At 30.4% G+C, this 16,198-nt stretch overlaps 1 protein-coding gene across 2 annotated transcripts in view; it reads left to right on the top strand.

Annotated features, from left to right (window-relative positions):
• Positions 1-16,198, top strand: part of LOC117169088 (C-type lectin 37Db-like) — a 73,342-nt gene that overhangs the window by 46,125 nt on the left and 11,019 nt on the right. For both annotated transcript variants that reach the window (XM_033355207.1, XM_033355206.1), the window contains one exon: positions 6,349-6,461. In XM_033355207.1, coding sequence (XP_033211098.1) covers positions 6,349-6,461 — 113 coding nt within the window. The remainder of the gene's footprint in view (positions 1-6,348; positions 6,462-16,198) is intronic.

Below are 16,198 nucleotides of genomic sequence, written 5' to 3'. Positions count from 1 at the left end.
CCCCCCCCCCCCCAGTAACGTAGAGTTTAGTTAAAACCTTATTTTACGTTTAAATTTATTTAATAAGTAATAAATAAATAAAATTAAAATAAATAAACAATTAGAATAAAAAAATTGTTTTCAGAGTAAGCGTTTGAAATATGCTTAATTGAATTTTATGTGAGACTTAAGTTGGGTATTATTGAGTTTTTAAACTGAGAAAGGTACATTTTTTATCTAAAATGAAATGGTTAAACTTTTTATTCAAGCAAATAATTTTAAAATGTGAAAAAAGAGATTGGATTTTTTTACTAAATAATTGAACTTTATGACAAAAAGACGAAATTTATATACAAAAACGTTCAATTATCGAATAAAAAATAAGAAATTTAGAGAAAAAGTTAATTTTGTACGAAAAAAAGATTGTTTGCAACAAAATGTAATGAAGTAGAATGTTCAATTTGGTAGAGTAATTTTAAAAAAAGAAACGAATTTTCAACAAAATAGTTCAATTTCAACGATAAATTGAATTCTGACTTGTCAAAGAATCGTTTTCTACCAGAAATGTATCAGGTAAATTTTCAATTGCCGAAGAAATTTTTCAACAACAAAAAATGGAATTTTCAAGAAAACAGTAAGATTTCTAACGAATGCGATGAATTTCTAACTAAAATTTTGAATCTTTAACAAAAAATGCATTTATAAGAAATTCGTGCAAGTTTAATACCCCGTTTGTTATTTTTAAACCAAAATGATGAATTTTTAAGCAAAAACTTTTATTTTCAAGAAATTAGTTTAACTTTAAAACCTAGTTTTGAATTTCTTGAACAAAAATATGCATTTTTAAAGAAAAAGATTAATTATCTACTGAACGAAACGGATTTTAACCAAATTTAGTATTTCACAAACAAAAAAATTAATTAAAAAATTAATTTTTAGACAAAAAGATTATTTTACTACGTAAAAAATAAATTTGCAATAAATTTCAAGAATTCTCAACAAAAAGTTGATTTTTTATCCAAAAAAGATTCTCAACCAAGAAGTAGAATTTTCAACTAAAAAAAGATGAATTTTCAAACAAAAAGATTAATTTGCATCAAAATAAGAAGAATTTACAATAAACTTCAAGAATTCTCAACAAAAAAGTTGATTTTTTAACTAAAAAAGATGAATTTTATAACAAAAAGATGAATTTACTACCAAAAAATCCCAAGTTTCAATAAAACTTAATCACTATCAACCAAATAGTTAAAGTTTTAACTAAACAATTGAATTTGCAAAGAAAAAGATTAATCAACTAACAATAAAGGCGAATTTTCAATAAAAGTTAAGAATTGTCAGTAAAAAAGTTAGATTTTCAACTAAAAAAAAAAAAATATATTTTCAATAATAAGTTTAAATCAAAATTTTCAATAAAACTAAAAAAAAAGAATAATTTTTTACTGAAAGAAACGAATTTCTAACAAAAATCAGAAATTGACAACCAAAACGTTTGATTGAGAAAAAATGAGATTTCAACAAAAAAATTAATTTACTACAAAGGAAGAGGAATTTTGAACAAAACTTAAGAATTCTCCACGAAAATGTTGAATATTAAGAAAAGCAAGAAAAACTTTTTTTAGTTTTCAACAAATTATTTTAACTTTAAAACCTAATTGTTAAATTGCTAACCAAAACATGATCTTCTAAACAAAGGGATTGATCGTCTACCAAAATAACGAATTTTAAACGAAATTCAAGCATTCTCAACCAAGAAGCAGAATTTTCATGCCAAAGAGGTTTAAAATCTTCTAAGATTCCTAGAAATCTTCTGAATCGTTAAAGATTCCATAAATCCCTTGAATTCTGAAAATTTTTTTGGAAATGACTTACAATTCCTTGCATTTTCATTGCACCTTATTTTTCACACTTCTGTTTACATCAATTTATTTAAAACATTTAAAAATCCTACAAGTTCCTTTAAATCCCTTGAAAGCTTCGAAATCTCCTGAAAATCTTTGCAGTCTGTTAAAATAGGCTTTCAATCATTTAAAGTCCCAAACAAACTTGTAAATTCTTGAAGATAAACCAATATTTTAAATTTAAAAAAAAATACTTAGAAATTTACTTTATTTAAAAAACGTATCTGGAAATCCCTCGAAACCAAATTAAAATCTTTTAAAATGCTACAAATTTCTTCGAAATTCCTTGAAGCTTTTGAAATCTATTGAAATTCTTTGAAATATTTTTTAAAATAGCTTGAAATCTTTTAAAATTCCATACAAATTTTGAAATTATTGAAGATCCTATATGATGCCTCAAATTTTTAGAAATGCCGTGAGATTCGTTGAAATCTCTTGAAATTTCTTTAAATTTCTTTGGTATAATAAAATAGCTTAAAAATTTTTTATGTACTAGAAATATTTAAAAAATTAGAGATGCAATCGAATTCTCTAAATCTTGTCAAATTCCTTAAAATGACTAAAAATCCCTTGAAATTTCATTTTACTTAAGTTATTTTCTAAAGTTGTTAAATAATTCCTATAAATCGAGTTGAAAATCTTTGCTAAATTGAAAAAAGTTCCTTTAAAACTTTAATTTTTTATGATTATTTGAAGTTTTCAAAAACTCTTAAAATTCTTTGGAATTTGTTCATATTCTTCACAGATTCTTTAAATCACTAGAAATCTTTCGAATCCTCAGGGATTCAACGTTTTAAAATTCCTCGAAGTAATTGTAAATCCGGTAAATTTTCATTTTACGTCAATTGTTTCTCTAAATTTCTATAGAAATTCTTTGAAATCTGATACAAGGTGGGTCGTGTGGAAGTGCCGTGTTGACTGACATTGCCGGCGGTAGTTGTTCCTCCCTCGTAATTGCCGGCGGCAGCTGTCTCCCTTCTGATTGCTGGCGGCGTCGGTACTCGTACGATGAATACTGGATCTGCTCTGCTGCTTGGCCCTGGCAGCTCTTCTGGTTCCCTATAGGGTTCTTGGAACAAAACCCGATTGGAGTTTCTCGTTAGCGGTGGCAACGAGCGGCTTCTGCCCCGTGCAGATGATGAAGGTCTGGCTGCGGCCTCGTCGTAGGCTGGTGGTGGTGAGTTTGCTCTCCTGGGACCCTTCTTCATTCTTGGCTGGTTAAGTGCTGTTGAGAGCTACTGAGTCTTGTGGCGTAGACTCAGATACCGGGGTGCTTCTCGTGGCCATGGATCTGAGTGGCCTGCCTGGTGCTCGACGTTGCGTCGTCGGTGAGCGTATCATCTGTGGTTCGGTTTCAGCTTCTGCCGATACTCATAAGATTTTTGAAGTCTTAGAGCCCCACGTTTGGGCCGCCAATTTGATACAAGGTGGGTCGTGGGGATGGTGTTTGTCCCAGCCTTGATCTATGATGCGGTGTTGATCGGTTGAAGATTCTGAAAGCTGCCTGGGCGCCGACCGGGCGCTTTCGGGGCAGACTGGTTTGCGGGCCGGTGGAAACCGAAACCCGAGCGTCGTGAAGCGGTGTTAGCTGGTAACTGCTTGAGATGCAGGAAGGTGATAGGTTATGTTCGGGAGCGAGTCACGTTAGTGGTGACGAGGACGCTTCTTCACCACCTCAATTTCCTCGACCAGGACGATGTCATCGTCGCTGTCCTCGGGCAGAGGACGCTTCGAGGGGCTTGAGGGGGCGAAGGAAGCGGGAGAGGAAGGAGGAGTTGCAAGTAGGACGTGGAGATGAGGTGGGATGATGATCACTGATCGCACGATGGCCTTAGAAGATTGAGAGGAGCAGTAGCAGGGGCGGCGATCTTCTGGGCGACAAGTCGCTTTGAGGGACTCGCGGAGGGCTGCAAGGCGACGGCGAATACGCTTCTGTTTGCAGGGACGGGAACGGCGTTTCTGGTAAGGACCAGGCATAGGTGAAGGATGAGGAGTCCTTTGGAAGAGAGAGAGAGAGACTCGCAGGGAGTATCGGGGCTGTTTGCAAGTTGACCAATCCCATTGAGAAGAGAGAAGAGTTCGAGGGTTGCGGGGCTGTTTGCAAGCTGACCGACCTCTTGAAAAGAAAAGTTCGAGGGTTACGGAGCTGTAAGAGCTGACCGACCTCTAGTACAGATTCGAGGGTAACGGGGCTGTAAAGGCTGACCGACCTCTCGTAAAGATGTGAGGGTAACGGGGCTGCGAGAGCTGACCGACCTCTTAGGTGAGAGAGAGAGAGAGAGACTCCGTGGTAGGAGGGATGACTAGGAATCGGATAGGTGAGAGAGAGAGAGCAATAGCTCGGCGGGGTTACGAGAGCAGACCGCCACTAAGGAGAAGAGAGGAGAGGAAGTTTAAGAAAAACTATGATTCGATTTGAATTTTGACTTTACTCAAGGCTCGAGAATAAACTAGTACAAAATATCTGGACTTTCTCTAAGGGTGTTTAGGCCTGAGAGATCGTCAGAGCGGAGTGTTCGGAGCGAGAGTGCCTTCCGGGTCGATGCACCCGTCTTTTAAGCAGCGGGTCTTTTAAGCAGCAGACTTAAATAAAACGTAGAATGAAAGGGAACTTAAATTAGACAGATCGAAGTGAAATAAAAATGAAACTTGAATTAAACATAGAATAAAAATGAAATGAAACTTAAATTAAACATAGACCGAGACAAAAGAGACATAAGAATAAAATATGAAACATAGATTGAAATTAAAAGAGAAGCAAAACGAAAATGAATCTCAAGCCTAAACATGAAAATGAAACTTAAATTAAACAAGGTTCGAATAAACATAAAATGACGGATAAATAATAAAATACAATTAACCCGGGTGAAAATTATAATTAAGGGTTATGAACTAGGGTTAATCTCCTTTACCCGTCTCTTTCCCGGTTAATGAGTCACGGTCACGCTGGCCAGGCTAGCCATGGGACGGGGAATCCTTCCCATGCAGCTGCCGACCAGGTGGCCTTTATGGCTTCTCTCGCCCTTTCTCCCATTGAGTCTAAGACTGACCAGAAAATTGCTTGCCGATGGCTCTCAACTCTATGGGACCGAAGTGGACTATATCAAATCGAGCTCAAAATCTTAGGAAATCCTTATACAAACTTTGAAATTCTTTAAGGTTTTTAAATCTCTTGACATTTTTTAGAATCTGATACAATAGTTTAAAATTGTTTTAAATGTTGTTATTCCTTGCACATTATTAAAGGTCATAGAAAATGTCTCAAGTCTTCTAAAATTCTTTGGAATCTCTTTATATTTTTGAAAATTTTACAAAATTATTTGATAATTTTTAAAATTTATTAAATCTTTTAAAAATATTATAAGCATATTAAAATAGCTTTAAAATTTGCAAAATTCTTCTAAATTATGTTAATTTCTATATATCCTTAAAATGATTAAAATCCGTTCAAATCTCGTAAATCTTACGTTTAGTGATTAAATAAATTATTATTTGGCATGCTTATTTTTTTTTACTGCATTAATAATTTCAATATTGTAACAGAATTTATTTAACTAGTGTGAGTTACTTAAAATCATTTTCTAAAATTATTTTACTAGAAAGGCGAAAAAATGATGAAAAATTCATTATAGGAGAACCGTTTGAGGTCTATACTGAATTTTCTATAATATTTTTTAGGCGTAACGACCCTAGAGTTGATTTAAGAAACTGCTGCAACATTTTTTTAATTATGCCAAAATTGTAAAAGAAAAAATTTTCAAAATAAATTATTAATGCGTTCTACTACATTTAACCTCAATCCACAACCGCAATAAAAGAAAACTCATTTTTGAAAATCAAAAATCAATATAGTGAACAACCAAATAAAATTTTATCTGTAAAAAAAGATCCCTATTTTTCGCTCCACTAGGAATCGAACCCAGGTCTACCAATTTCTAGTCGGTTGCTCTCTCTGCTTTCTTTTACTTTGATCTATCCCATAGCTTAGAGAGGGATCTTTCTTTCAAAGATATAAATCAATTTTTAAATGTTAAAAAAAACGTCAAATTCTGAATTTAAGGATTATCTTGAATCGATAGTTTATATTTATTTTTTAACTTATTGTGATGATTATCTCCATCTAATCGTTACACACTATCCTCGATGAAGACACAGATTTCTTAAATCTTATAACAAAATTGATTTTTAAAAATTAAAATTTCCCTAAAAAAAAGTAATTCCTTAGCTCAGCTGGGAATCGAACCGCAGGTCAACTAATTGCCAATTGGGTGCTCTTTCCACTAAGCTACTGGCTTTCGACTCCCAGCTAAGGGAACTCGTTTATTTAATAATAATTTTTAAAATGTGTTTTTTTTTTTATTTAAAAATGTGTAAAGGGGAAAATTTATTTGTTTTATTTCTTATTTATTTGCTTAGGCTTTAAAATAAATTTGATTTCTCACCCAAAATTTTGTTTCTTATTTTTTAGACGACTGTCCAAACTGTGTTGATGAGAACGTAGGTAACTTGGCAGTTTCGAGATGGACAATGCCACTTCTAAAACTGGGCGAGAAACGATATTACCTCGGGATTTTCTTCAAGGTGAGTGAATTGTTACAAAGTGAGATGAAATGAAAAAACGGTGTTCAAAATAAAATTCAGGACACAATTATGCACCGATTATAGATTTTTTTTTAAATTTAGTATTAAATTTTGTTAGGAAATCGTGTGTCTAGACTTTTGAATTTTTCGTTTATTTAATTTTTATGTTGATGTAAGCAGCGGAAAACTCTTTAATTTCTAAATTCATTTTCTTTTCAATGAATTTTATTCATTGATAAATGGATGTGTCTTTTTACTGAATATATATCTTTTTATGAACAAATGCTCACTTCAGGCGTTTCAAGCAAAATCTAATCGTTTTTTACTTTAATTATTTTTAAAAATACATTTACAGTGAACAGTTTAAATTAAATTTTGTCAGGTCTTACTATTTGATTATTTTATAAATAAATAATTTTTAACATAAGCATTCTATGAGTTTATAGACTGAAAAGAACCTTTTTTTCTATTATTATTAAAATTATACTGCGAATGATGTGTAAAAACTTTTGTGATAAAATAGAATTCGTAAAATTTATAAATAAATATTATTCATGGGGAAATCTTTTCATAAATCATCATTGGCAACATAATTTCAGCCAGGTCAGAATCAAAAACAATTTCTTTCGCTTAATAACACCTACAATAAGCATTTGTTTATATAATTTGTTTATATATTGTTATTCTAATATAAACAGATATTAATAAATATCGAAATTTTTTGGAGAAAACATCCTTATAAATATAATTTTAGCCGTTTCAGAAAAAAGCAATTTATTTTAATTAAAAAATGCTCTTCCGTGTGCATTTTTTTATATCATTTTTGATAATATAAACAAATATTACTAAATAGCTAGATTTGCTCAGATAACATCTATAGAAATATAATTTCACAAAATTCGAAAAAAAAAACTATTTCTTTTCGCTCAAAAACTCCTCAAATGTGAATTTCTTTATATAATTTTGTTTATCAAATAAACAAATTTTTATGAATCGTAAAATTTTGTCAGAAAATATTTAACTGTCATTATAATCACTGAGAAATTTCAGAGCAGAAATATACTTTGCAGATGAATATGCCCTTATTTTTTTTGTTAATCCTATTTTTTTATGACGATGAAAATCACAAGTAACCAATTTTTTCTTTCTCATATCTCCGCATTGAATTAAAATTACGGGAAGTATAAAATAAACTTTTTCTATTACACAAAAAATAAAATTAAAAAAATCGATAGTTTTTTCGGTCTTTGCAGCAACATAAAAATTCAATAATAAAAAAAATTAAAGAATTTACTCTTACTATTTATCCTGAATTTATCAAAGAAAAAAAAGCAATAATAATAGTTTGAAATTGGGGCATAATTGTATACTAATTGTCGTCTATTTGAAATCACCTGCTGCCCTAAAAAATCGCACAGATCTTTATGTAAATTGTAAATTCTAGTAAAATGTTCACTAATTTCTAAAAATCTCTTAAAATTGATTTCCTTTATATACTTCCTGAACAGTCTCGCAGGTTTGACTATAATGAAAATAGAGCAAAAATGAAAACAATATTGATTAAATCAACAAAATATTTTATAGATTTAAACAAGGTTTTTGGTAAAATCGACTTAATATTCCATCTATCAAAACATTTGAGTGAAAAACAAAATCTCGATTGAATATACAAACCTTTACACTTATCAATCAAGAACTGATTCCTTGTAAATTGACTTGAATTAAACATCCAAGCGGAGAGAAAATATTTTTCAGAACAAAATTTGAAATTTAAGATTTTAATTCATAGCTCCATCTAGCGTGTAAAGGCGTTAGAGAATTTATTTTATTCAAAGCATCAAATATTTAATAGAATAAAATAAAACTTTATTAAACTCGACAAATCTTGGAATATTTGGCTGACTAAATAATGTTAGGACTACTTCAAAATAACTAAGAAATGATTTTTTTCTGTTTTTGTAGCATATTTATTATTTGCATGAAAACAGGCATACAAATTTAGTTCATTTAATATTTCTGCATTTTGAGAATTCACAGCCGGCCCCAACAAGTTATAATGGAAATAAAATTGTGTGGTGATTTAAATTTAAAAAAATAAGAAATTTTAGCCTCTAATAGTTTAAGAAATATAACATTTAGAGCTAATTTTTTAGATTAAAAAATATCAAAATTCTGATTTTTTGTGGAATATTTCTTTTGTTATCTATTTTAGGTAAAAAATGTATGAATTTGGATCGATATAGACTCAATTTGTTACAAATCTGAAAAATACGATATCATTGCAGAAAAAAATTTGTACGAGGATATGCTATAAGCAATCGAATTTTGAATTTTTTTGCAAAAATGGACCCATTTTTTGTTACAATCTGTATATTGGAAAACGTGAAATTTCCTGACGAAAATGACGTATTTTGTAAATTCTTCCCTTTATAAATTTATATAAAATATGTATTCTGTAAGCTCAATGCCACAACAATCATTTTTGTAGTCATACAAATTTTTGTCTATTTATAAGCTGAACTAAAATTACAAAAAAACAAAAACGACAGTAAATAAAATTTTTTTTAAACTTTACTTATTTTATAAAGTTCTACAAGAAAGCATTCTTATTTCTTAGGATGAATTCTATCGTTCACGAGAATAATTAGAAAAAATTTAATTTTTCAACAAATATTTCTTGTTGATACAAAAAATCATTTAGATCGTATGAAGGTCACATAATAACTTTCTTTTATAAGTTAAAATGAAAGCAAAAAATAAGTAGGTCGTGTTCTTATGAAAATTTTTTTTGTATTTTCTTCTTTTTCAATTTTGTATCTAATCTCAAAAGCAGACGATAAACCTCACCATATTCTGTAAAGAAAATTCGATATTAAAATTAAGGTATCTTTGAAAAAAGCAAGGTATATAAAGAAAATTCTATGATTTTAGTAATTAAAATATTTTTATCAGTAATGTTTCAAGTAGAAAAAAAATGATTTTAAAAGTTTTAAACATACGAAAAATGATTGTTGGTCAATATTTTTTGTAATAAAATTTGTCCTTTCTATCTCCTCTTAAAAATGTTTTAAAAAGTAGTAAAATTTCATTTAAACATCTCTGTTTCGGAGAAAACATTCCATAATTTATATTTTTTTAAAGAGCCATTTGTTTTGGTAGAACATTGAACTATTTTGTTGAAAAATGGATCTTTAAATTCAAAACCTAACTTTCTTTGTTAAAATTAACTGTCTTCAAAAAATTAAAATGTGAAATTGAAAATGCAACTGTTTTTGGTTGAAGTATAATTTTTTTGTTTACAAATTTTACCATTTGGTCGACAATTCATCTTTAAAAGTTGAAATTCAACGATTTGTCTTCAAATCCATCTACTTTCTTGAAAATTGAATTATTTTGTAGAAAATTGAACATTCTATATTTCTATTATATGTTTTTAATTTCTTGGGGGAATGAATTCCCTATAATTTCACAGTTCTCAAATTCTCAAAGTAAATTTTCCATGACTGAAATAGTTTAAAAAATATTAAAACTATTTTATAAAAAAGAAAACAGTTTTTTAAAAAAGAAGTAAATTTGGAGATTATATACTTATTCTAAAAGCTGAAAACAGTACCGTAATAAAATATTGACAAAATAATATTTGAAGTAAGTATTAAATTAATTTGATAAAAAACATTGGGTTTTCTCCATTGAAATATAACTAATAATGTCATTTCAATAATTTATGTTAGAGAAAACTTTGTTCAAAATATCTGATTTTTGACAGAACTAGCTTAATCTAAATATTTTTATTTTCTTACCAGACCGCAGTGAGGTTGATAGTCCTCTTTTGAAATTCGCAAACAAATTTTAAGCAGGTTAAATAAAATATTACAAAGCTTCATCCATAAAAATCATACCTGTTTAGCATTATTTTTTAAATTTGTATTCCTAGATGAAGCTATTTTGTAAGTTTTATGCAGGCTAAATCATTTTATATTATAAAAGGATAAGAGCTATTTTTATAGAACTTTTAAAAATATATGCATTTGTTTAATGACAAAAATTTAATTAAAAAAAATTCGTGCTAAAAAAATTAAGTGTGTGCTAAATAAAACTTACAGGAAGTAAGAATAAAAACATAGAAGTACAAATTGAAGAACAAAAATTGGAAAAATATCAGAAAGTAAGTTTTTTGGTGAACTAAGTTCTTATGAATATTCTAAAGAAATTTAGTCAACTTTTGTAGGGGCTGGAAGAATAAATTGGTAATTTTAAAAATAGGAACTGAAAAATTCAAATGCTCATCACTTCGCAAACCAAAATAAAATTAGAAATAAGGTAGATGTCCTTACTTAGTTTAAAGCAGACCTGACTTTTCTTAACCAAATGCTATTATATTTCTCAATTTTGATAAAATATCAGTTAATTTAATTGGCAATTGCTATCTATGGGAAAAATACCAAAAAAATTAATTACTACATGTTCATCAATCCAATGGAAGAAAAAACTTTTAAACAGGCTTCGGTTAGTGTTGCAATAGTGGGGATACCCTTTTCAAAAAGAAGGCGGGATTTCGATTTATGCAAATCAGGGTGAATAAATTATAAAAGTTTAAATTCTTGTTATGTAATTTCCATCAGGTTTTATTTTCTAGACTAGGCTATGAAATCCCTTATGCTTTCCTATAAGCTCATCGATAATAGATGGAATTGTTGCGAAGGGAATTGAACAATGAACGAAGCATCCTCTCATTGATCTCATGGGAGGATTCGCTACGGAAGAGGGTGGTGCTCTTTTACCCCCCCCCCCCTGCCCACAACCCCCATTTCATATTCGAACGTATTTTGCAAGGAAACTGTTAACGAGGGGCGTGAAGCACGTTATCGCCTGTCTCCTAACGAAGCCACGTTTGTCATTCTCTACGATCCGCTCTAATAACTTTCACACTTCATAAATTTTCAGTAAACTAAGATGACAAACATCTCCAATGAAATGCTTGTTAACAATAATTCAATTAATTGCATTAGATCGAAAGTAAGCCAAAATATGTCACTAATGATAATAGGAGTGTATAATACAGTATTATAAAAAAATATTATGAAAAAATTTCAGCTATATGAAAACTTCCTTACAATTTCAGCCACTTAACTCTCCAACCGTTTTTATAAACTGGGCTTTCCAATACTTGCTACTCTCCTTACGCCACTAGCCCCTTTGTACATGTAATTCTTCTTAAAAACATAAGCCCTTAAGCCTTATAATCCCTGCCGCTTAAGACCTGTAATTTTCCTCATCTCCTTTGCTTATTAACTCAACTAAAACTTCCTTAATGCAACGCTCCTTAAACCATGAAACTATATAATATAAAACCAAGAAAGAATATGTAGAAGCACCTAAAAAATATTTACAAATATAAAAAAATATTTATTTCTCTGTTATAAAAAGATCTAGCTTCCTACACTGTTTTAAGAATATAATAATGTCCCTTAACGACTACAACCCTTCTCACAACATGTGCACCTTATCGAAAATAACCTCGTTTGAAAATTCTGCCCCTTAACCATAGCAAACCTTCTTGAGCCTTTTGTCTCTTACACTCTACAATCCTCAATTCAGTCCCTACACATTACCATATGCAACCCTCCTTAGAAAATCTGCTTCTTTACTATTTTATTTTTGTTATCATTTGTTAAAGATTTGAAACAGTACAGGGAAAGAATTTAGGTAAAACCTTCGTGCTAGTTGTTAAAGAGTCGCTGCACTTCGGCTAGTTGTGGCGTCCGCTCTACATTTGAGGCACTTGTTACCCCGAACTTACGGAGATCAGCCGTTCTGAAGTGTGGGAGCTATATTTTCCTACGCTGCGCAAACGCGAAACTGTGCCGCAAGCACCGCGTCTAGGGAACTGCTCGACTATACTGCTGATTAAGAGGTCCGGTTTGTTCGGGGTAATGTTTCTTCCAAATCAGTGGAGCTGTTCTACTAAACAGAAGTTACGCTGTTCCCGCAGTAACCTTTACCAATGAACTTGATGGTGACCTTATTTTTGATCTTGAGGGTGATCTTCATGGTTGCTTCGAGGTCATTCTTTTTTAAAATGGAAACGATCCTTTTTAACAACAACAATCGAAAGAACGGAAGACTTTACATTTAAATATGCACCCAGCTTATGTTGCGGATGACCTTAAAGGTCGCTCTAAGGTCATTATAACACAAACAATGTTTTGATAGGTAAGAACAGCATTCTTAAAAAATATTTCATAGCGGTCAAAACTTATGTGAGTATAAAGCCTGTTTTTCTTCTTTTGTGACATACTGTACATTAAAATAATTATAATTAAAATAAAAAAATTAAATAATAAAATATTTTATTATTATTAATTCAGGGTGGCCGTTTTAATAAAAAAAATCCTGCTCATTCTCTAATTTTTTTCAGGTTTGCAAAAAAAGTTTTATGGATTATCCAAAACTTTTTTTATTAGAAAAAAAGATATTATTTTCGTGATGTTTGTCGTAGCATGAGTTGCAACCAAAAGCTATACACTTATACCTCATGGTTTACACACCTATTATTTTTAACTCGCTTCTTAAAAAAATAGTATTCCCTGAACTTTAAATTCCTTGACGTCTTTTTATAAATTTCTCCAAAAAAACTCATTTGAATAATTTTTTGTAAGCTTCGCCCACGGACTCTAAGAAAATGTCACCTTCCTAATTTTTCCAAGAATTACAATTATTTTAACGTATTTCTGAAATTTTTTGATTAATTTTTCGAAGTCATTGTTATTTTTTGTTTAATTAATTTCTTCGAAGTCCTTGTTATTTTTTGTTTGATTTATTTTTTCAACAACTTTATTATTTATTAAAAAAATATATATAAATAAATTCATGTTGAGCATCTTTGAGCAAAAAAGCAAACATTTTTTCTTCTTGCACATTTTTTGTATTGATTAGAAAAATTTGAAACTTATACATTGACTGTATCGAAGTTAGAAATTCTAAAAACAAAAATTAATCTTTTGATCAAACGGGAACATTTTCCTGTGAATTATTGTGAAAGAATTTCCATTTTGAGAAGAAAATCATCTAGAATTTTGGTTAGTTTATACAAAATAATGTGTTTATACAAAACAATGTAATTTTTGAGTTGTAAGCTTCTGCTTATTTTTTATAAATATATTAATTAAAGATAACTTTTAATCAGAAAAATGAAAAATAAATATATTTTTTATCATCCTCTGGCACACAATGAAATTTTTATTTTTCTTAATATTTCCTCTCGCAACAATTAATTATTTATTCTCAGCTTTATAAAAGCTATATTTTTAATAAATCTGCACTCCCCTAGAAATCAAAATGTTCAAGTTATCAAAAATGTACTGACGCAATAACATGCAGTTTGAAAAAATATTCAACTCACAATCAGTATGCTCAAACTTGTTGATATCATGATAATGCTAATTCAAATAAAATAACAATTTTTTTCTTACATTCTAAACATATTTAGGTTTTCTTCGCATCAAGCATAACAGTTTGGAAAGATCTTATTTTATCCCGAACAGTTAATTTTTCGTGAACATATTATATGTTTTTTAACCAAATTTATTGTTTTATTTACAAACTTTTGTATTATTTTTTTTATAGATTTGATTTTGTTCGCAATTTTTCTAAAAAACTATCTGTTTAACGTACTAAAACCCTAATGTATAAAAGTCTGATGAAAAATTAGTAATGAGTTTTTAAACTATAGAGCGAAGTTACTCAACCTTTTTAAATGAGAATATATTGCTCCTTTCAATATATTTTTTTTTATCTGCAATCGTTTGCAGCTATCGTAAAAAAGTACTTTATTTTGAAACGATCAGTGAAACTTACATTGTGTTATACAGCCTATACTACCATCGGAAATTGCCGTTACAACCAGCGCAAGTAGTATTAAAAATCACCACTGACTGAAACATGATTACTCGTTCCAAAGGGAAGCAAGACACGTTTTTCTCCAAACGATTAGAAAGCTTTTTAATTTTCGCGTCAATTGACATTTCAGAAATATATTTTCAATTACTCAAATAGAATTAAACACTTAAGAGATTTTTAAAAAAGGCCTTGCCAACTTGTACTGAAATTTCGGTACAAATAGGCGGACTTTTTCGGTACGAAAAGGTGGAGCTGCGAAAAGGGCTATTTGTACCGAAATTCCTGGACACGTAGACACTTAAAAAAATATACGAATTTATCAAATGTTATACCTTGAATTCAACCTCTAACAAATACATAGGAAAATTTTACCAAAAATCTTCAATTGATACTAAACGGTCTTTGAAGTCCTAATGTTAGTTTCAGTCAATAAAACTTGAAAAATCTTTACGATTTCTTGAGATAAGCCTGAAAATATACAAGTCTTAAATGTTCAGCTGCAGTCGGTGATTACAGCTGCCTGCTTATTTAGGCCAGGTTCTGTCAATCAGGTATTGTCAGCCATGTGCTGTCAGTCAGATATTGTCAGCCAGGTGCTGTCAATCAGGTATTGTCAGTCAGGTGCTGTCAGTCAGGCATTTTCAACCAGGAGTTTTCATCTAAGCGCTATCGGACAGGAGCTCTCAGACAGGCGCTGTCAGTCAGCATTGTCAGTTAAGCGCTGTCGGACAGAGCTGACAGGTGGGCGCTTTTATCCAGGCGCTGTCAGTCAGACATTGCTGTCAGTCAGCTAGGCCTTGTCAGCCAAGCGCTGTCGGACAGGAGCTGGAAGCCAGGAGCTGTCAGTCAGGCGCTGTCAGTCAGGCATTTTCAGCCTAAATTAATGACAACAGTTTAAAGAATATGTGATGTCAAATTTATATTTTTTAACAACTTTCCTATGTTACGCTATAAGTGAAAGTCCCGGTACAAAATTTAAGAAATCCTTGAAATTTTTTGTCATCTTTTTAAGTGTTCTGTTCTCTTTAAATAGTCAAAAAAATTTATTTTATGGGCCAATTCAGGCTGAATTTAATGATCTCTCCAACTGGATTTTAAAAAATTGTCTCGCTCCTTTTTTGACCGTGGAATCACGTTTCAATTATTGCAGTAATTTTTAATAATGATTGCTCTCTAAATTTGAGTCAGTAAAAATTTTTACTAATTTCAATCAGTGGCTCAATTCTAGCTATGAAGCAGTTATTTTTTAAAAACGCATCAGTAACAATTACTAACTTATCAGTTAAAACTATTGCTTCATAGATAGAAATAAATCCCTTATTGAAATTAGTAAATATTTTAACTGATTTAATTTAAAATGGGACTGGTTGTACCGACAACTTGAAACGGCAATGTGTTTGTTCATAAAAATGCAACATGCCAATTATTATTCTTGCAATAAAATATTTTATTTTTGCTTCTTTATTAACTGAAAGCGACCTACGTAATGCATTGCTTCCATAAAATTTAAACGTGTCGTCCAGAATGCATAAAGAACAAACATTCCCTGGTGAGCAAGTTCGCAGAGAAGAAAAAGAGGTAAAATTGCGATAGCGTAAAACTTGCAGCAATTTCACCCTTCGTGAGGTTTTATTTTTAAGCATTTTAAAATAACTGGATTTATTACAAAGATACGGAAATAAAGAGACCGAAATTTATTATTTACCGCACGAACTTTCCTCAAGAAATTTATTTTGGAGTTGTTTGTCGCATTTTAAAGTTTTATAATAATTTGGTTAATTTAGGATAATTCAAATATTTTCTAAATTCTAATCAATATTTTAGATAATTACTATTTC

This window comes from Belonocnema kinseyi, chromosome 3 (genome assembly GCF_010883055.1).
Source record: "Belonocnema kinseyi isolate 2016_QV_RU_SX_M_011 chromosome 3, B_treatae_v1, whole genome shotgun sequence".
Taxonomy (NCBI): Eukaryota; Metazoa; Arthropoda; class Insecta; order Hymenoptera; family Cynipidae; genus Belonocnema; species Belonocnema kinseyi.
The sequence above is the reverse complement of the archived record's forward strand: the minus strand, read 5'-3'. Positions and strand labels throughout refer to the sequence as shown.